The following is a 20757-nucleotide window of genomic DNA, read 5'->3' as shown; positions in this document are numbered from 1 at the left end:
TGGCCAGTGTTCCAGCAAAAGGGTTCATTAGCCTGGCGCCTCTGCCTTTGCTGAGCTTCATGGCCCGAGTGACAAATCCTCCTGTAAGGTGGAGCGTGAGGCAGACAGCTGTGACAGAAGGCCTCTGCATGCAACCAATTTCAGTGTGCTGTGGTTTGGGCACTCAAGGTTTTCCAAGTAGGGATACCAGTAAGTTACACGGTTCCTGATTATATTTCTATTATTCTGTTTCCTGTTCTGAGAGGCTTTATGATTTCAGATTTTCAATCTGAACATGCTGCTTTCGGAAGCAGTTAAAACCTGTCTTTTTGTTCTGCCAGTTTGGCACCGACTCACCTGTCCCTGTCTGCGTACTTCGATGCTAGCGAGGAGCGGAAACGATGGTTTTAACTCGAATTTTCACCGAGCCCTTGAAACCTACCTGTTGAGTCCAAGAGCAGAAACAGGTCTAGTCGCGAGCCTAACAACGCGCTTTATCACCTGTCTCGAGGGGAATGCGGCTGCTTCGCTTTTCCCACATCCAGGGAAGCAGCGGGGTGGCGGTGTTCTTCCGCGGGTGTTCTTCCCGCGGCCCCATCGCCGCCCCGAGGGACCGAGGCCACCTCCCGTGCCTCAGCCCCGAGCCGGCCGCCTCACGGCCCTCTCCCGCCTCGCAGCCTCCCGCTCCCCGCGCGCCCAACGGAAGGCGCTGACGCAGCAGAGCCGCTCGTCTCCACGGCGACCGGGGGGGGGGGGGGGGGGAAGGGAGAGTCGCCCCCTTGCGCCACGCCGGCGACCGCAGGCCGCGCCCCGCCGGGCTGAGGGGGCGCGCGCTGCGTGGCCGCCTCCCGGGCGGGGCGGGGCGGAGCGGAGCGTCCCGCCGCGGCGTGGGGCGTCCCGGCGGTGCGAGCGGGCGGTAGCGGCGGCGGTGGTGGTGGTTCTCCTTCGCAGCTCTCCCGCCTCCACCCCCACCTGCCCCCCGGCGCCATGTGCGAGCCCAGCAAGCAGGACATTGCCGCCATCTTCAAGCGGCTCCGCTCCGTCCCCACCAACAAGGTAAGGGCGGCGGCGGGGGGTGGGCAAGGTCTGCGCTCCGCCGTTGTGACACGTCGCACTGCCGCCGGGGCGGGGGAGGGGGAGTGCCCGCGGGCCGCCCCGCCCCGCCCCGCCGAGCCCCCAGCGGCCCGGCCCGGCCCGGCTCGGCTTGGCCCGGCCCGGCCCGCTGCCGGCGGCGCTCTGCGGGACGGAGGCGGGAAGGACCGGGCAGCTCCCCGGCGGCGGCCGTCCCGGAAGCGGGGGCAGCCCGTGTCGCCGTCGAGCCGGGCAGCTCTGCCCGCTCTCCGGCCGCCCCCGGGGCCCGGCCGGGCGCTCGAGCACTCACCGGGGGAAGTGCAGCTCCTCCCCGGTGTCCCAGGATTGCTGGAAGGAGGGTCAGCGCAGACAAAAATAAAAAGCGAGTTCCCAAACGGTGACAACGTTGCTTGTTGAGTGTGTGTGTGTGGCGGGGGGTGGAGGGGTGGGGGTGTTGTCATCAAAGAAGCAAAAGCCCATTGTGGCACAGCCGCTTCGGTGGCAGTGGAAGTTTGGTGTTTTCTCATCACGTTGGACTCGTCCGGTGGTGACTTCAGTTTTCAGTGTTGGGAAGCCCGGTTGGTGTTTTAGTATTCGTTACGTATGGAGGTGTGCAGTGGCTAGCTGGGAACTGGGAAAGGTGCCTCAGACTGCGAGGTGACACGGCAGAAGTACTGTCCGCAGTTACGTGCTCCTGTGCTGCTTTTTAGTGCCATCTGCTCCATTGTATTGACATTATGGTATATGCTGTGAACATATCTGAAAAATACACTAGGAAACTTTGGATTAGCATTGTGAAGAAATGCCTTGGTTTTGTTTTCTGGGAATATGAGTCTGGAGGTCTGTCTTTGGTCCAAAACTGACTCCCACACTTTGAACACAAATTGTTAAGACTGTACAGGCAATGGACATGCATCTCTTTTCTCAGAAAGCAGGGCTCAAAGATGAATCCTCGCCAATTAGTTTTAGCACAGGTGTTCCTAAAACTTGCCTTTGTTCATCAAGAAAAGGTCCTAATCCCAACAGGGAGAGTCAGAGAGAAGATAGTCTACAGGCTCCTGAAATTCAGTGGCACTGTGTTTAAGAGGTTGAGTAGTTCTGTAATGCTGTCACGATGCTTTTTCTGTATTGGGATCACAAGAGGATCAGAAGGTGCTGCCCATAGCTGGTGAGGATGGAAGACCCAAGGATGGAGTGCCTCGAACAGTTCTGGACTCATCGTTACTGTGCTTTGTTAGTAAGGTGGTTGTGGTACCTGTGGTTGCTCAGGCATATCTGTCCTCCTTGCAGTCGTGTCAGGTGCTGCATATAAATTTAGTGCCAACGCTAACAAAGCAATATTGGCACAGTGCGTGCTGCCATTCAGACAAGGTCAGTTTGAAAGAAGTAGCTCAGGTGCAGATAACTCATATTAGCACTGCAATGAAGCCCGCTCTTACTGACCTATAACAACAGACAGGAGGGAGAGTGGGAAACATCAACAGCTTAGATCTCACAACTCTCCCATGCCGATGTATCTGACCAGTCTTCTTAAGTAAAAGTTGTTGCTGCCATCAGTTTATCCTCTCATGCTTGATCACATCTTGTTTTGTGTCCTTTCTCTCGTGTTCTTCTTATGCAGTCTGCCCCTTTTATTTGTAGAGCTTTTCTGCTGGGAAAGAAAGACACAGGAAGGTGCAAATATTGGCAAGGTTCTGTATTAGAAGCTTAGTAATATGCTTTAACTGTGTTGTTTATACAGTTTGGGAAGAACTGGGATCTCTTCTGTGCAGCATCTGGGTTTACTGACTACCTACTATAAGCAGGCATGTACACTTATACTGGGCTAGGTGATCTGCAGTAGTTCTTGGTGCACATGAGTTTAGGAAAACAATTCTCACTTAAATGTACAGTTTAGTTTGTGGATTATAGTGTGTTTAAACTGGTATTTGAGTAATTGTCTTGAAATTAACATGTCTGTAATTTGATCTTAGTTTCCTTTACTTTGTGTAGCATGAGAAGTAGCTTTTTTGAGTTCTTAGTGTGTCTTTGGGTGTTACATAATATAGAGCTGCCTGATGACACTTATCAACATGTTACAATTATCAAATGGGATGTATTTTGTACATATAAAAATGTTCATAGTCCTTAAGCTACCTGGTATTGTTGAGTGTTTGTAAAGCTCACCTGTTTTGAAGACTTGCACCCTGAGGCTGTGCTATATAGTTTCTTTTAATCTGGCGTAGATCTATTTCTCCGAAACTGTTAGTTTTTCATTCGTTTCTCTCTGGGTCTTTCTGTTCATTTGTTGATGATAGTATTTGTGTCTCTGCTTGGACACCCAGATCAAGGATCTGAACTGGCTGAAAACTAAGCATGCGTGTTGTGGTGGTGGTTTATCAGTTGTTCAGTTTTGTTATTACAGTGTGTATTGTAGGCGTGGTTTGTGTGTGTGTTGGAGAGCAGGGTTTTTTTTTGCCCCAGAGTAGAGTGTAGTATATAATGCCTCACTTAAGTCATTTTAAGACCACAACACTCCAAAATGGGCAGTCCTGTCTTCTTCCTGTGGCAAACACTGCTGTTCCCTCCCTTATATTGGCATTACTGGTCATGCGGCTGTGATGTGAGTTGGACCTACCTTTGCTCTGAGTCAAAGCAGTGCAGTGCTGGTTTCCAGTAGGATCAACAAGTGTGATTATTATTGCTGATGCAAGAGAAGGAAAGCATATCTGGATACGGTGGCTGGTAACTAAGAGAGGATCTGCTTGGTTTTAGATCACCTTCGACCAAGTATGAAACTGCCTTCTGAGTTTTAGCTGGTTTAGTGTTGATGCAGTTGTATGGTAGCCTTGCATGCTGGGAATGGCAAGCACAAGGAGATGCAGAGCTACCCTGTGGCAGTAGCCCCGCTATGTGGGAGGTTGGAAGTGTCTACATAACTGTCAGCTCGGGGATAAGCTTGCTCAACCTGCTCACCTCTTCCAAAGTGCCAAAACTAACATTTCTATAGGCTATATATTATTATGTTTCCATATCCAATAACAATATAAACTATATATTTATTTATTAACATGGGTATCTTGGGCAAGATGGATTTAATGACCGCTTACTGTGGATTATACCTGAGTCTTTGTGTTTGCTGAGGTACAAACATCTTGATTAGGCCTTTTGCTCTTATTTTCAAAGTGACTATTACTGAATCTAGGCTGTCCTGAAATGCTTTAACACAAAATAAGCAAAAAGAATTCAAGTGTGTTTTAAAAGCAGTAACTTATTTAAGAATTTAATTCAAATTGATTTTTATAATGATTTTGATATTGTAGTTTTATCTAAATCAGTACAGAAAATACACTTGATCTGTTTCTGAAATGGAAGCAATTTCATAGGATGGCTCTGAAATTGTTGTGGGGTTTTTTTGGTGTGTTTTTTTTTTTAATTCTTGTTACAATTTCTGTGGTGGGAAGCACTTCAAAAATTGAGAAAACTAAGCAAAATGAGTAAATGTTAATGACATGCTTCTATTTCTGTTGCATAGCATGATGGAAATGGCAGTTTTTACATTGCTTTCACAAGAAAATTAGATGTTCCTACTTGCATCACAATCCTAAAAGCTACAGGTTTTATGCATATGAATAATTTTCACAGGTGTCTGGTAAATAGCTGGTAGAGTCCTGCATGAGTGAGATACTGAGCTATACTGCTTTGTGGCAGCTAGCTTCCAAGGTGATGCAACTGACTTTTAAGATGTTGAAATTAAGAAGTGTTTATAATTATACTGGGGAGGGGAGGAGAATCTTTAGGGATGTTTATAGCTGAACATTTTTAAACATGGGATTATTTTTTTTTAACCACCCACTGATACTCAAGATTCCTGTTTCCTATTTGTACTCCAGGTGATTTCCACAAGACTTAGGACTGTAAGCCTGGTTTGCTCTCCTGTATTAGAAGCGAGGCTGTGCTGTTCTGTTAGCTTTGGTTTCAAGCAGAATATTCTCCTGTTTTGTTGTGCTCATCCTCCTTTTGGCCTTGTAAGAAAAAGCCTGAAAATAGCCAATTTAAAATTAAGACAAGGCTCATGTTGTTTTTTTAAGGAAGTACTTCAAAGAATGGAGAGGATTGGAAAAAAGAGGATGAGCTCTGACTACTAAGGCGATGTGTTTTCTTAGAAATGGCATATGTGAAGTTACTCATTCTTCCTTTTTCCTAACTCCCTCTATATCATTATTCCACCTGTGCTTGTTTCAGGGGCACCCTCTAATATTCCTTTTGTCACTCATTCTCTGTAGCTTTTATCTTATTTCTTCTTTCTGCTATATGTCAGTGAATGACCCCATTTCCACATACGATATGGGAGGCATAAATGACTTAACATTAATAAATGTTAAGTCTCTGTTGAACGAGGGGACTTGCACACACAGAAACTGCGACCTCCATGCTTTCTGTTTGTGTTACCAATCATTAGCCTACCTGAAGCTCAGGCTTAAAATGTTGATGTGTCGGAAAAGCTAATGCTGGATCTGCCGGTGAACTTGCTTGTGCCTGATAAATTTGGACTGTACAAGCTTAAAAAGGCCCACACTAAAATGAGGAGTTTAGCCTCAAACTGCTCCTGGGTGTGTACTTGAATTAATTTGGGTGAATGATAGGTGAGCTGACTTGAGTGCAAACTCGGGTCTTGTTTGACTGGGTATGTACAAAAATATAGAGACAAAAATCTCTACTGAGTTGTATGCATGGAGTTTTCTAGCAAGGAGACTTCTTAACTTTTTATTTTTCCAGCTTGATGAGGAGGTGCTGGAAGCATTGTGGCCTGCGTGTAGGGTGTACTGTGTGTCCCCAGCTGACTTGGAAGAAACTTTTTTTTTTCCTTTCTTTCTACATATAGCTAGAACTTCCCTTGCTGTCTGAAGATGCATTAGATTTATAGGAGGATGTTAAAGGATAAAATTGCAGATTGGAACTCCATTGATTTTTGTGTAAAAGCTTGTCTCTCTTGAGTTAATTCTTAGTAGATGCCACTGACTGTACCTATAGATGGATGCTTTTACTGTAGAAGTACTTCTTTGCAGCCTTTATAAATACCACTGAAAAAGCATTGATCAGATAAAGAAGTGCTTTCATACAGGAATAGACATGTGCACATGGCATTTATAAGGAATAGCTGTTTCTGTTTAAATTTGCGTTCTTCCTTGCATTTGAAAATTGATTTGTATCAGATAAATTTTTTGTTCTTGCTTTCTTTGGCCAAAGAAGCACAAAATTCAGAATAACTGACACAGGATGGGAAAGTTGTGGCCTGCAGACCTGCAAAGTATATGACATATAGACACAGATACCTCTTGTAGTTTTAGTTGAATGTTAGGAGTCTAATGTGGTGGCAGAGGATAAGAAATTCCTGGTTTTGTCTATGCAGTAGTTGTGGGCATATTTGCTTTTTAACCGGTCTGTGCTACGGACAGTTAAAAGGTTGATACAGCAATACATGTGTGTGATATATCTTACAAATAGTCATGTCTGGCAGAGAGGGCTAGGCTAGGCAGTACAGTGTGGACGCTTTCTTCACACAGCTGGATTTCAGAGGCTTGCTCTAAAGGTCAAGGATTCTATTTACGAAAGTAGCTAATGATGTCATTAGTGCTGCTGATTACTGCAGTAGCATGTACGTTCTGAGGAAAGAGTAGGCTCAGTGGTACGTCATGAAGAGAGCCTGCCTTCGGGAAAATATTTCTTAAACGCTTTCATATTTCAGAAGTGCTGGAAGTACTGCATTAAATGTGTGTTCGAACTAGGCTGATGTAGGTTCTCTGACCCGGTTTCTCAACCTGTGGACCTTGTGTACACTGGTTATAGTTGGAAACCGGGAAGGCATGCAGTCCTGGCTAGTTAGGGCAAAGACACACAAGTGTGAGCAGATTGTGTAACTCCTCTTTATATTTATAAAATTAGGATAATATGAAGTTGTCATGTCAACAAATGCTGTAAGGGTGAGTTAATTAAGCTTGATCACTGCAAGGGTGTTAGCATGACCTATAATACAACTGTAAGATGTGGTTATGCTCAAGTCCTGTTACTGATCTTTATTTTCTTTAAGGTGTGTTTTGACTGCGGAGCAAAGAACCCTAGCTGGGCAAGCATAACATATGGAGTTTTTCTCTGTATTGATTGTTCAGGGACCCATCGATCACTTGGTGTTCATTTGAGTTTCATTCGGTAAGTAGTTTGTATATTTTTATAGTAAAAATGGCATCTTTTAATGTTTTTGTTTGTTTGTTCAGATACCTGCTCAGAGAGGAAAACCCATTCTTCCCTCAACTACTGATTCAGACCTTTTTAATGTTTGTATTGGCTTTGATGTATCTGGTAGCTGCTTGGAAATTTGGTAAATAGATAGGGTTCAGCAGAATTTGTACCATGCACCCATTCCCATTACCTTCTTGTTGTGTTAGTAGTGCGCATTTGTTGGCTGGTCTGTTTCTACATTGGAGATGATGAAAATGAAGAACGGAGTAAGCATGTTGAAGTGTTTTATCATTCCTCCACATCAAGACTGAGGCAAATATTAGTTTATCATCTTCAACACTGTTACAGTGTATTGATCATAAAGCTAATCTGACCCCCAGCAAAGCTAGTTCGGAGCGCTAAGTAGCGTTTTGCCAGTTTTGCTTCCTGAAGCAGTTCATGATGGTGTTACCTGACTGCTAGTACTGGGTTGGTGTAAAGGGCTACCCGTTTTGGCAGCTGTTTAGCTCAGTCAATCAGTCGGTGCAGTAAATCTGCACCCTGACCTTGTCACATTTCGGGTGAGTATCCTAACTGATGGCCTGTGGGCCTTTTTGGCCTAATAAATGATTACGTATTTGAAATGGAAGGTTCTGCTTGAGGTGAGTGAGAGCAATGTGTCCAAGAGTGGATTGCAAATAAAAGCAGCCATTTTCCATCAACTAAAATTCTTCCTCTGCTGATTTTTCGCTGTATACAAGAACATTACAAGAGGCCTCTAAAGAATCCGTTCCTAAGGATCACAGTATTAATTCTCTTTATACTCACTGAGCTCCAAAGTTTTGTTGTGATATGACACGCAAATTGTCACTTTGTCCATTACATGTGATTGTCATCTGCTGTTGACAGAGTTAAAATGTGATTCCTGAAAATGTATCTTACTGGTGCTTTTTAAAAGGGAAAACCTGTCAGCCAGAGGGTGCATTTTTTTTCAAGCTTTTACAGTTTGAAAAACCGTGGCAGTTCTACACGTCTTTATTAATTTGTTTTGCACATAATGTATTGTCACAGATATTTTTTTTTCTCTAGATGCCTGTTTTTCGCATTACAAAAAAAAAGCGGCGGGGAGGGGGGGGAGAGAAACACTTTACAAAAAAAAAAGGGAAGAGAAATTTTAAATGGCTTTGAAGATAACATTAAAAATGTTTCGTTCTATTTAGATCTACAGAACTGGATTCAAATTGGTCTTGGTTTCAACTGAGATGCATGCAAGTTGGAGGAAATGCAAATGCTGTATGTACTCCTGAGAATTTGCTTTGCACATTGAAGCTTCTTAGGCTTGGAAGCTATTGTCTGTCCTTATCGACTCACATCTTGGACATATTTTTATTTTTCCAGTCCATTTCTCTCTTCCCCCCCTTCTTGTTTTTAAGAATTCCTTTGAATGCTGATTTCATCCTCCATACTTCTTGCAACTTTTTCATCTTGGTATAATCTGGAAATGTTTTATTTTTTCTTAAAAGTCATTAATAGAAATCACTGAAAAGGCCAGATCAGATTCCTTGTCAATACGTGTCTAATGTAACAGGGAAACATTGACAGCTGCTGAAAGATGTCTTTCCAACAGCTTGTAAACCTAGCTTATGAGTATCTTCCTGTGACTCTGTTTCCTTACATGGTTTATAAAAATATCATGCCAAAAATGACATTGTCAAAAGTCACACTGAAGTCGAGATCTGACTTATACCTGAGGTACAACTGAAGTCAAGATAAGACATGCTACACTGTCAGAGAGGGAATAGCAGTGCTTTGGTTTGGGCCACTTCATATTGGCTGTCACTTTCAACTTGATTTTTTATGTACTTATGAATAAGTTTTTTACACAATATTTTTGTAAATTGAAGTTATGTTGACTGCTGTATTGTTCTCAATCTCCTTTTAAAAAGGGGATGTTTTTGTTTGTCAACTCTTTTGGAATCTTGCTTGGTTTTGCATGTTTTTTTCAGATTGACCATCAAGAACTGAGATTGCTTCCCTAAGTTGACCCATCCTGCAACCACCATGCAACTTCCCTAACCAATTTCTGCTTTTCTTCTAATTCCCTGAATGCTTACCCCTTATCTTTCTTCATTTGTACTTTGTCCTTAATGTTGTTTCTTTTAAGAAACTTCACCCAAACTTGCTTTCATTAGGCTTTTTCTTAACAATTTTCTTAGCAATCTGCTTTCCTTAAGTCTAACACTTTAATATTCTGCTGTTTTTTCTTTTTTTCCCCTGTTTCCATACAAAAATTATTAATTCAGGATCATTATTATTTCTCTTCCATTTCTGCATTTTCCAATCAAACCTTTTTCTTTGAATAAGGCATTCAGCAGGTCACTGTCTCTGTCTTGCAGATCTGAGCAGTTGCATGGTGTTCTCTCCCTCTTTTTCTTCTGCCTTTCCTTTCTAAGTTACACCTTTCTGTCTTAATACTGCCATTGAATTTCTGTTATGCCACTTAGTACCTAAAAATCACAATTTTGGCTAATCAGAAGAGAGAGATTTTGCATGAAAAATATTTTCTTTTTTAGCCAAAGGCTTAAAAGCTTTGGTTAGACGATATAAATTTTGCTATACAAAGGGTTTAAGGCAGTTGGAAAGAAGAGACGGCAAAGTTTGAAAAGTACTTCAGTTAATCTTAGAAAGTATATTACCAGAAGAATAACAGTAAACCTTTATTATTTAATTTTATGAGTTTTTGTCTTTCTGTTTGGATGTCACTGTTTCCTATCATACATTGTACCAAGAGGTGATATATACCCATAGCCACTCCTCAAATACCTCAAATTCACTGAGGCCTGTTTTGGATTGCCTAGGAAGATTAATACCTGAATCAGTTTAGTAAAGTGTCTAGACATTTTAAAAAGTAAAATTAGCATTTTTCTTCTAATTGCATTAAAAAACATTCCCTTTTTGTTTCAATTAAATGCCAAATTCTATTTTTACTAACTACTGTTTAGAAGCACTACCAGATCCTTTGCATTCTGTAATTGCCTGATGACGCTGAATCTTGGCTAACAGCAGTCCTGAGCTTTGTAGCTGTGTATCAGATTGCTAGAAAATCTGAAATGTTAATTCCTTTTATTTTCAGAACAAATGTGTCTGATGATTGGAAAGCTCTGATGATCAGAGCTTTACCAAAAAAAGCTCTGATATCAAGCTCATAGGTGTATGTAATTAAATGCAAAAATACAGTCTTTTTGGCATCTGTGATGTTCAAGACTTTCTGTTGTAATCACTGAAGTGACTGGCATTATCTCTCTCCTGCATGGTTGTTGCTTAATTTTTATATGAAGCCTGGTACTTGTATGCTAGATTTATGCTTTGCAATTGCAGCATATTAGGTCATAACCTTAGGTTATCTAGACTTGCTGATCCTATCAGAAACTTGTTTATTTTTTTTACTGTAATAGTCTGACATGTTCTTCCATGCAAGAATGTATGATATGATTTGGTAGTCAATTATAGGTACTGAGAAAATGATTTTTTTTGTTGTTGTTTTTTTGTCTTTCAAACACTTGTGGTACTCTGATATAAATGTATTGATTTGCTTTTGGTTTAAGATCCTAAATAAGAATAAAATTTTTCATTTATGTATTTATATTTTTTTATAAATACACAAGCATATAAATATATATATGGGTACATATATATATATGTATACATACTTTTCTTTTGAAGGAAGACCATTTTTATACAGTCATTTTGATGCTATTGAACATACATTGTTCTCTCTAGCATGCTTGAGATGAAGCCAATACTCATGTATCAGGAGTGTCCTTTGAAGCACAGGTATTGGCAACCAATTTTACCTCTTCCTTTCTACACTTAATTTCAGAACTAGGATTCTTTGTATATGGTGGCAAGCTTGCATTTGTATATGTTTTTAACACATCCCACTAATGTATTTGTTTTTTCTGTTGTTTTATTTATATGTAAAGAGGTTGCCAGAATGGAGTTTTCTTTTTATTTTGGAAATATACATGGACTTCATAATTTAAAAGATTAGAACTGGGTAGAGGAGCACAGTATTTTGCTGCATTGTGATGCATTTTTATGTTAAATGACGTTAGTTTTTAAACCTGTTTCTCATAGCATTTTCTGTGTTCTGCTTCATAGTCTGCTTTTTTCCATCAACATGGATGCACAACAAATGATAGCAATGCAAAGTATAACAGTCGTGGTGCTCAGCTTTACAAGGAGAAGATTAAATCTCTTGCAACACAGGCAACAAGAAAGTATGGTACTGATGTGAGTAGTGTGTGTCCTGTGTCATTCAGATTTCTGAAAAATTTTGTCTTCTTTCTCCCTAGAGTCATTTTAAGTTTCTAATTAGTAATGCAAAAGATTATCTGTCTTGGGGAGGTACTGATACACATTGCAGTGAATAGGCAAGCTGGAGAGTAAACTACTTGTAGCTTACCTTTTTTGTTTGGAAAAAGAATATTGAGATAGAGCTCAACTGGGTATTTCAGGATCATTTCTGGGTTATTCAAAACGGTAATTTTTAGCATTTGCAGTAACTTATAGGAGTTCTAGGGAGAAACTTCAGGTATTCTACAAAATGGAAATTTGTTTGCAGGTGTGTTCCAAAATTATATTAGTGGTATTGCATAACAAAAATGTCAGCACTTCTCCATGAACGATGTAGTGGTTTTATTTTTGCTTATCTGGAACTGAATTATTATTTAGAAGTACAGCATGTAAAAATGTAAAAGTGCTAATAGAATTAACTACAAAATATATGTACTTTGGGATTTGATTTGAACAGGTAAATAAATGTGTGGTTTTGCTTTTTTCCCTACAAAAATAATATTGGAAAAATTGGCAGGTTTTGTATGTCCTAACTTGTTGTTCTCCATAAAAATGCTGAAACAGTTCATGCGTACTGTCAAAACATTGTTAGGTTGCTGACAGGAAGACGTTATTGGGAAAGTATGCAGAATTAGTTTGCTGAGGTGTTAAATAAGTTTGACAACAGTTCTCTTCTGCATACGCAGAAAGCATGCTTTGATTGTTTAATTCAGCTTGTTAAAGTCCATGACTGATTCATCTGAAGTTGATCAGATGAGTGGGAATTAAAAGAAAAACAAGAAAGCTTCGGTTTTTTTCTAATCTATGCATCAAATTGCATGAAATGTAATGGATTGTAATTATTCTATGTTATAAATGTTATAGACAGTATAGTCCACATCACTAACTTTGGAGAATATTTCTTTTGACCTACTAAACAGCTTTAGATGTAAAACATGTTCAAGTAAATATAATATACCATGTGGATTTAAGTTGAGGGTAAGTTCCCCAAATGACACTTTGAAGAACTGTGTTTATCTTGCTTCAATTACAGATTCCACCCAATTGTTTGATATTAATTATGTATTTTTTATTTTAAAAAATTAGTAAATATATTTCTTAATTATATACTGCAAACGTAAGTGATTATGTGCTATCTAAATTGCTGAAGTAAATTATTCAGATAATTCGATTTAGTACTAACCATCCCCTCCCCTGTCACATTTTAAAAAATTTCTTCTCTTAACTTACTGGTAGAGTCAATTGTTGAATGATGAGGTAAGCTTGTTGCACGTTCAGTAACCTTTTTGACAGAGGTCATTCTTTTTGGTCATGTATCTTTTGCAAATAGTAGAAAGAACCATGAGAAATTATTTGCCTGTGAGTAACCTTGGAGTGCACATCATAATCCTGTCCTGCACGATGCTAAGAACGATCTGTGGCACTGCGGGCCCTCCAGCCTGCCCTGAGATCAGGCGTTGCTCAAAGCTGTTAGCATCTTGCAAAACTGTGCTTTGAGTGTAGCACAGGTTTTGGGACTCTCAGACTAGGTGGGAAAATTCGTCAGAGTACCAGGCCACACTGCTACAATTCTGACAACTGTTTCCAGTGACTGCTAGTGTTATGTTTTCAGGTTTTTTTGCTTTGGGCAAAGCAAGAATATTAGAGAGAAAATGCCTTATATGAGAATATGAAAAAACTTACTTATTATAAAGGTCTAGTGATACTAAATATTGACAGTATTATTGTAGCAGAGCTTATACTGAGCATTTTGTTAGGAAGGAAATGGGTAATGTGAAGGAACACATCAAAGATGTATGAAATAAATAAAAAAAAAGGAATGTCATATATTGAAGCTTGAATAAATTGGTAAGGAAAAATTATGTACCAGGAAAAAAAAATCACGGAAATTTTAACCTGGAAAAAAAAAAGTAGTTATAAGATAAGTGCATTTGAAAAAAATATATCAATGGCGTTGTCCTGTAAACTTCTCTTGCTTTCTCTCCTAATTCTAGCTGTGGACGGATGGATGTGGAATGCCACCTGTGTCACCTCAAAACAAAGAGGAAGACTTTTTTGCATCCCATGTTTCTCTCAAGGTATAGATTACCTGTATTTAATTCTTGTTAGCTTTCTAAACACTTAGGTTAACTGTGTGCTCTATGATGAAGATTAAACCCTGAAAGAAAACCTTATAGAGAAAGGGTAGGTCAGTGAGTTAACATTTATCTGCTTTTCCTTGTGTGGGTCTCAGAATTCTTCCTGGATGTGAACCACTTTCTAAAGTGGTAATTTAGAATGACCCAAATAGTAGCTAAATGTGGAATGAAACTATGGGTTTTTTGTATGCATACAGTTCCAGTTGGACTCATGATTCCTTGCTTGGGAGTGCTCTGATTTAAATATACTATGAGGTAACTTTGGTTTTTAATCAGTAGAGTTTAATGGTTCTTAAAACATTTGCTAAGCAGAAGCTTTTTTTCTTCCTCCAGAATACTTGCATCCTCTTTGAAAATGTTAAAGTAGCTTTCTGAAGGCTATGGCTACTGTTGGTTTTCATTTTGGTTTTTGTTGTATTTGTGAGGTTTCAGAAATGGTGCATTTTAAAGGGAAATTCAGCCTTTTTGCTATTTATTTGTTTTATTTTAGGAACTTCTACTTCAGCATATATTTGAATGTCTTATAAAAATTAATTTCAGCATCTTTGAAACAGTGAAGGAGTATTTACATTTTACAGACAGGGAAGATTGTTGTATTACTCAGAAACGGTCATTGCCAAGACCAAAAAAATCAGTTATTGTGAATACTAGTGTCTTCACCAGAAGATCATCTGTCCTGATAGTAGAAAAATAAATGGAATATTTCTGTTTGCAAAAGGCAACGTGGAAGAATGCTTGCAGTTGAGTGGGAAAAGCATAAACTGAGATGTAGGGTTTAGGGTTATTCCATGCGGGGCCTGGACGACAGGACACCAATATGATGATTAAAGTCGCCAGTTTATTGAGCCTAGCTAATCATTCTTATACAATTCTCTAAGTTGCCCAGAAGCTCCGATTGGCTGCTGCACGCAAGCATTTGGTGTCCACGCACACAAACATAAAATGTGATTGGTTATATCGATACTGTCCACGCGTATAAACATAAGATACAGTTAGTTATACTGACTCTGTACACGCGCATAAACACAGGACATAATTGGCTCTGTTAATTAGAGCATGCGAAACTTGTCTCAGTCCAATTGGTCAAGATAAGCCCCTGAATTGAGGTTGTTTGTGCCAAGTTCCCTTTATCGTGGAATGTGCACCTGTGTTTTTCTAATTGGGATCTTTCTTCTATCTTCTTGTTTATTCTGTTCAAGGCCTTCTAAAGGTGTCTGGAACGCTCTTGCGGCCATGAGCTACTTTCAGGCCCAGTAACTAAGTTCCATATAATTGAACCCTACACTGAGACAAGCTAAAGAGAAAGAAGTTTAAGCAGAAAAGTGTTGTAAATATTTTTGTGGTTGAGGACAAGAAGTAGGAACTTTGATACAAAACCTCTTAAGAGAATGTATGGGTAGAAGAAATTAAATTTTCACAGCAAACTTTTTGGGTAGCTGCAAAGGCAGGATGTTAGAGTCAAGCAGTCTGGGTACCTCAGGGCAAGAGATTATTTGGGTATGGATGTTTTGAGAGAGATGTCAGGAAGTTTTGAGATTGAATAAACATGAACTGACAGTGGCACAGCACTGGTAGAAAAGATAATACTAAGCTGATATTGTTGTGACCAGGTCACAAACCTGCCTGTAGGGGAGGATGTGTCTGAGGGAAGTGGGAGGACTCATGAGGAGGACTTGGGAGGACTGCTCACAATCAAAAATTAAGTGTTAGAAAATTGGAAGTGCAAGAGCTTAGCATGGGGAGAAGGCTTGGTGATTGTATGTAAATAAATGATCCAGATTTCCTGTACTGTATTACTGTTATGAATAAAGACAATTAATAGCCAGCATATAATAAATAAATCTAAAGTACAATTAAAATGCATATTATTTTTTGGATGGTAAACATACTGAAATTCCTGAGAGGGAAATACAGGTGCTCAGGAGTGGTTTTGAAACCAGCTCGTTTTTAATAAGGGTAGGCATTTCTTGTAACTTTAATAACTGCCCTTCTGGGAACAGGTTTTAAACCTAGAAGCTGTAGTCATAAGAATCCAATATTAAGTAGTCAGTGATGCTTAGGCAATCTTTGAGCTTAGTGCTTGTATTTATTTGCTGTGTTCTATTTTGTGTGCACTTTTGATTTTATAATTTTTTTCAAGGCAAAGAATACAGAGTGGGTGTTATCAGAGCCAGAGCCGGTTTCTTTACAGCAGAAAACTTCAGAAAATATTCCAGAATGCTGTGAAGGTATGACTGAATCTTTGTTAACAATAAGCTGCAGCTTTCTGGTAGTCTGTTTGTTTAGGCTCCTTTTACCCTCCTTTAATAGTTAAATAACCTAACCATGCTAGTAACGCAAGAATTTTGGAGAGGATGGAGGTTTTAGAAGAGTTATGCTAGAATGTGTGGGACTGCATGTTCCTTCAATAATGTTTAATAGAAATCCAAATTAAAATTTGATTCAAAAGATTTCAGATGAATTTGGGTGCCTGCTGCTTTTTTAGTAACTTGTAAAGCTATGATAGAAATAACACATTACACTATATGTATCAAACAGTACCCTGAGTACAGTGAGTTGTGTTTTGGCATTTTAAGCATTCTAAAGAGCTTTCTGATGTTCTTACCCTTGTTATTCATTTATGTTTTAGGACCAGATCATGGACCAAGTGTTGATTGCCTTGGTACATCACCAAAAGCTGCATTAGGTAATGAATGTAAGCGGAAGAAGATAGCAGCCAGTATAGTGTGCTTAAATATTCATTTGTCCAGGGAATGTATGACTGGGAAGAGATGTGGAATTCTTACTTTAGTATCAGTGTGCATGAGCTAGTTGAAACATGTGAATTTGTATTACAACTTCTTCTGTTAAACAGTTTACTCCTTCTGAGAAATCAATTTTAGTCAGTGTTATTCTAGGTTTATCTATCTTACCTTAGCTGACCTGATGAATTTAAATGCTACAGGTAGCACACCTAATAAAGGTGACCATTAATGTTTTACACCTCCTGTTAGACTGCTTTAAGTTCTGCATTTGAAGCACATGGGTGGAATAGAGAATTGTGCTGTGATTAATGGCCTGTTACTTACGTTAAGCAAACACATCTTGTACTAATAGTTAGTCTTTCAATGTAGATGCAGTTTTGGCTCCCTTTTCAGAAAACTGAGCACAAAAATTTAGACTGGAAAAATCTTGTATTAGTAATACAATATCTTCAACGTCCAGAGTCTTAATTCACTTAACACTGAAGAGTGTATCATACTATAAAGTAAGTAAAAAGAAGTTGAGGAAAATAGAATAGAATAAAATACATCAGTGATTTATCATTTTGAGGATCATCCTGCAGGAGCACGTTTCTGAAAGTAAAGAGTATTGATTCTCAGCAGCACAGGGGTGGTAAAGAAGTGGTGGCTGGGACTAACAAAGTAGTACTTCAGGAAGATATGGTCATCTTCACTGTTTTATATTCACTTGGTTGGGTTTGGTTGTGGTTTTGGGGGGGGGGCGTTTTGAGAGCTGGAGACTAGGAAAAATAGTTAACTGCACACACTTCCTGGTTTTCTCATTTGTATCTTTAACACATGTTCTCATAAAGCAAGAGCTTTTCTTGCTTGTTTTGGACATCACAAGTTGTATCTTCTATGAAGAATCTCTGTCCTGTGTATGCCTGTTTGCAACCAAATTTCAGCTCGAACAAGTTTTTCTCTATATACAAGCATTCAACAGGAGTTGTTGATTGAAAACTGCTGATTGTGGGAGATTTACCTGGGCTCAGGGTAGCTGTCAAGAAGGCACAATACAGTGTCTTACAGAATGTAGTGAGTCCTACTGGGGTCTCATTAAAAATATCAAGATTAGTAGTTGTTGTCAGACCATGCAGAGCAGAACATAGGTTCATTTCTATGTTTCAAGATTTAATACAAAGCATTAAGACTGGAACTTTCAAACTTTATGTATAAATCTAGACTCCCAATACTGTACTTAAGCAATTGAACAAAGCTGTTCAATCTAGTGATAGAGTATGTTGTCCCCACTGATAATGCTTGTGATTTTGTTTATGATGATACAGGTATGTTTCATCTGTATCATTGGTGGGTTTAAACATAGCCAATACCTTTCTATCCAGGAAACAATTCATCTTGGAAATGGTATGGGATCAGGTGGACCTCTAGTCTGATTCAGAATAGCAAGGCCTGCATTCTTGGTCTGTTCACTGGCAGGTATCTACAACTGAAAACTGCGCTGTAATTTTATTCCTATTGTATTTGCAAGAGATGCCATATCCTCCAACAGAGGCAGTTTCCCACATTTTCTTGGAGATATTCACAGTTCTGTTCCCTGTAACTCATTTAGTATCTCAGCCTCTTAGTGCAGAAATTGTTAAAATAAATTCCAAAAACTATTTTGTGGCTGATATTGTGGAAATTATCTTCTGCAGTTCTGGAATTAATAAAATTGTATGTCAAGTAATGTACATTTCACCCTTGCAGACAACACCACCTTCATAAAAAAGAAGCCAAATCAAGCTAAGAAGGGGGTAAGTGTATATAAATAATGCATATTTTTAACTGTATTATAGATCTCTAGAAATACATAGATTGCAATATGGAAATGTATCATGTAAGTTAGCACTAAACAGTCCTTGCATTGGTAACAATTTATGAAACTAAAATGGAATTGAAAACCATTTCTGTATCAAAACATTCAGTGGTCTGTTTGAAAATGGATTACTGTTAAGATGAATTTGTCTAACAGGTTACTGTTATTATGTAGTAGAGTGCTTCAGATCTGTGGGTTGTTTTCTGATTTCACATAAATTCTAAGTCTGTTTACATGTATTTTTGCTCAGTGAACTGTCTAGACTTCCACATGCATATCTGAGTGTCATTTTCTTTGTGCTGTCTGGACCTGAACAGCAGGTGATATTTTTTCAAAAACGAGTAAAATAAAAATGTCAAAGCATATATTGATGTCAAGATCTGTATCCCACTTCTCTTCAGTTCTTTTCACAACCATTGTCCCTGTAACTCTGCTGGTGCCCTGTAACCTTCCTCACTTGCTGATACTGGGTTGCAGGGCTTCTTCAGCCTTTCACCTGTTAGTTGGCACTGAGATCTTTTTGTAGCAAATCCTGAAAATAAAGTGAGTTCCAGCAGCACTTTTGAGTGGCTAAATGTGCATGTGCGGTGTAATCTGTCAATACAAAGTTATTTTGAGACATTCAGACCTGTATTTCTGGAGCAGTCCTCATCTGGTACCACACAGCACTATGGTATTTGGTTATAGTTATAGATAACTTGCAGCTGCATTCAATTCAAGATAGGTTCAAGATAGTTTACAGACTTATTTCTGGATGGGAACTTAGCACTTTCTTACGCATCTGGTCTCTGTAAAGAAGTCATGAGGAGAGTTGAGTATGTCAGAATGATGGTTCAAGGAACCTGAAAACTGAGTAAGACAGCTCAAGTTAACTCAAGTTAGCTAGGAAAAGCTAGGGTTTGAATGTATGGCTCTTGAGGCCCATGAAACTAGCCCTAATATTAGGCTATTAGGGTGATAATATGTTACAGAGAGTCACTTCTTTTAAGTCTGGGCTGTTGTATGGCAAAAGATTTTGAAGGTTTATTGGAGCAGATTAATTAGGATTGAAACCTATTATTTCTTGCTCCCACTAGAGGGCCCTAATACACAAGAGGAATTTCTTACTTTAAGTGGTGTATGCAGGTATGTTCTCTTACAGCAAGAACAACATAACGGGGTTCACAGATGCACATACAGTTTGTGAACTGTAGTGTCAGAGCCTAAAACTGTATGTACATAGGCCAGAGCTTTTACATGAAGACTTTAAAGTATTAAAAGTTTAAGGGAAATGTGAAAATTAATATTGCTGCAGTGTTGCTGATGAGGAATTAAACACATGGGGAGACTAAGAACAGCAGTTTGAGTGCTGTGCCACCATCTGAATCAGCATCATTGTATCTATTAGTATTTGTAGTATTAAGTGTTTTCAAATCTTTGATAATCAGAATGAAAGAATATGTATCCCTGTATTGAAGTAGTATGAACTAGAAATAGCATTATTTTAAAAGAATGAGTGCAAAACTGGAACCTCTCAGCTGATGAGTTTATCTAGAAAAAGTTTACAATGCTTTGTCACATGCAAAGGCTAATCATGCATATACGTATATACAAAACTTGTATATTGCTCTCCTACCATAAATCAGTAAATACCTATGTACATGTTTATTAAAAATATGAATAAATCAATATTTAATCTTAAGATAACACAGTAGCACTGGCCAATGAGAACTAAATCAAGAATCTTTGCAACTTCTAAATGTAAATTGTGAATTAAGTGAATGAGCACCAAAGGGTTCCATTGCAACAAATTTTGTTATGTTATACCTATGCAACAAAATCATTATTAAGAAACTAAAGTTGTGCTATATATTATAATATTTATTTGAACATGCCAACCTCCGAACAATTAAAACTATAATAGTTTCATTACCCTGAGATGCTTGACTGCAGAGCTAAATAAATTTGTAAGACTTAGAAGGAGCGTGTAGAGGCTCAAAACATGAAAAAATATTTTCTCTGCTCCAGATTTTCATTGTTGTTTGCATATGCTCCCGAACAGTGTATAGTGTTTGCTGTTGCGTTCAAGTTGACTGTTAAGTCAGTTGAGGTGATTGTCTCAGTTATAATGTTGGGGCTTTTGTTTTTGTTTTTCAATAAATCAAGCTTGGTGCCAAAAAAGGTGGTTTGGGGGCACAAAAAGTGAGCAGCCAAAGCTTTAATGAGATTGAAAAACAAGCACAAGCTGTAGATAAAATGAAGGAACAAGAGGATCTTCATAGCAGTAAGAAAACTGAGAAGGAAGAGCCACTGTAAGTATGAATTATATTTACAATGGTAAACCATGAAGCCTAATTTCACATTAATGAATTAATTGTCAACATTTTAAATACTACCAGAGATTAGGTCATGCAAATAAAACTTCAGTTCTTCATTTAAAAAATAACAAACAAATGTG

General features: G+C 39.1%; 1 protein-coding gene across 1 annotated transcript in view; it reads left to right on the top strand.

Moving 5' to 3' along the window:
• Positions 1-898: 898 nt before the first annotated feature.
• The window catches only part of ARFGAP3 (ADP ribosylation factor GTPase activating protein 3), a 35540-nt gene continuing 15681 nt past the window's right edge, over positions 899-20757 (top strand). Inside the window, exons 1-9 of the mRNA XM_049821816.1 lie at positions 899-1035; positions 7121-7239; positions 8469-8541; positions 11410-11541; positions 13599-13682; positions 15883-15970; positions 16372-16428; positions 18212-18258; positions 20466-20611. Of these exons, the coding sequence (XP_049677773.1) occupies positions 967-1035; positions 7121-7239; positions 8469-8541; positions 11410-11541; positions 13599-13682; positions 15883-15970; positions 16372-16428; positions 18212-18258; positions 20466-20611 (815 nt within the window). The 5' untranslated portion in view covers positions 899-966. The remainder of the gene's footprint in view (positions 1036-7120; positions 7240-8468; positions 8542-11409; positions 11542-13598; positions 13683-15882; positions 15971-16371; positions 16429-18211; positions 18259-20465; positions 20612-20757) is intronic.

This window comes from Accipiter gentilis, chromosome 18, assembly GCF_929443795.1.
Source record: "Accipiter gentilis chromosome 18, bAccGen1.1, whole genome shotgun sequence".
In the NCBI taxonomy this organism is placed as follows: Eukaryota; Metazoa; Chordata; class Aves; order Accipitriformes; family Accipitridae; genus Astur; species Astur gentilis.
The sequence above is the reverse complement of the archived record's forward strand: the minus strand, read 5'-3'. Positions and strand labels throughout refer to the sequence as shown.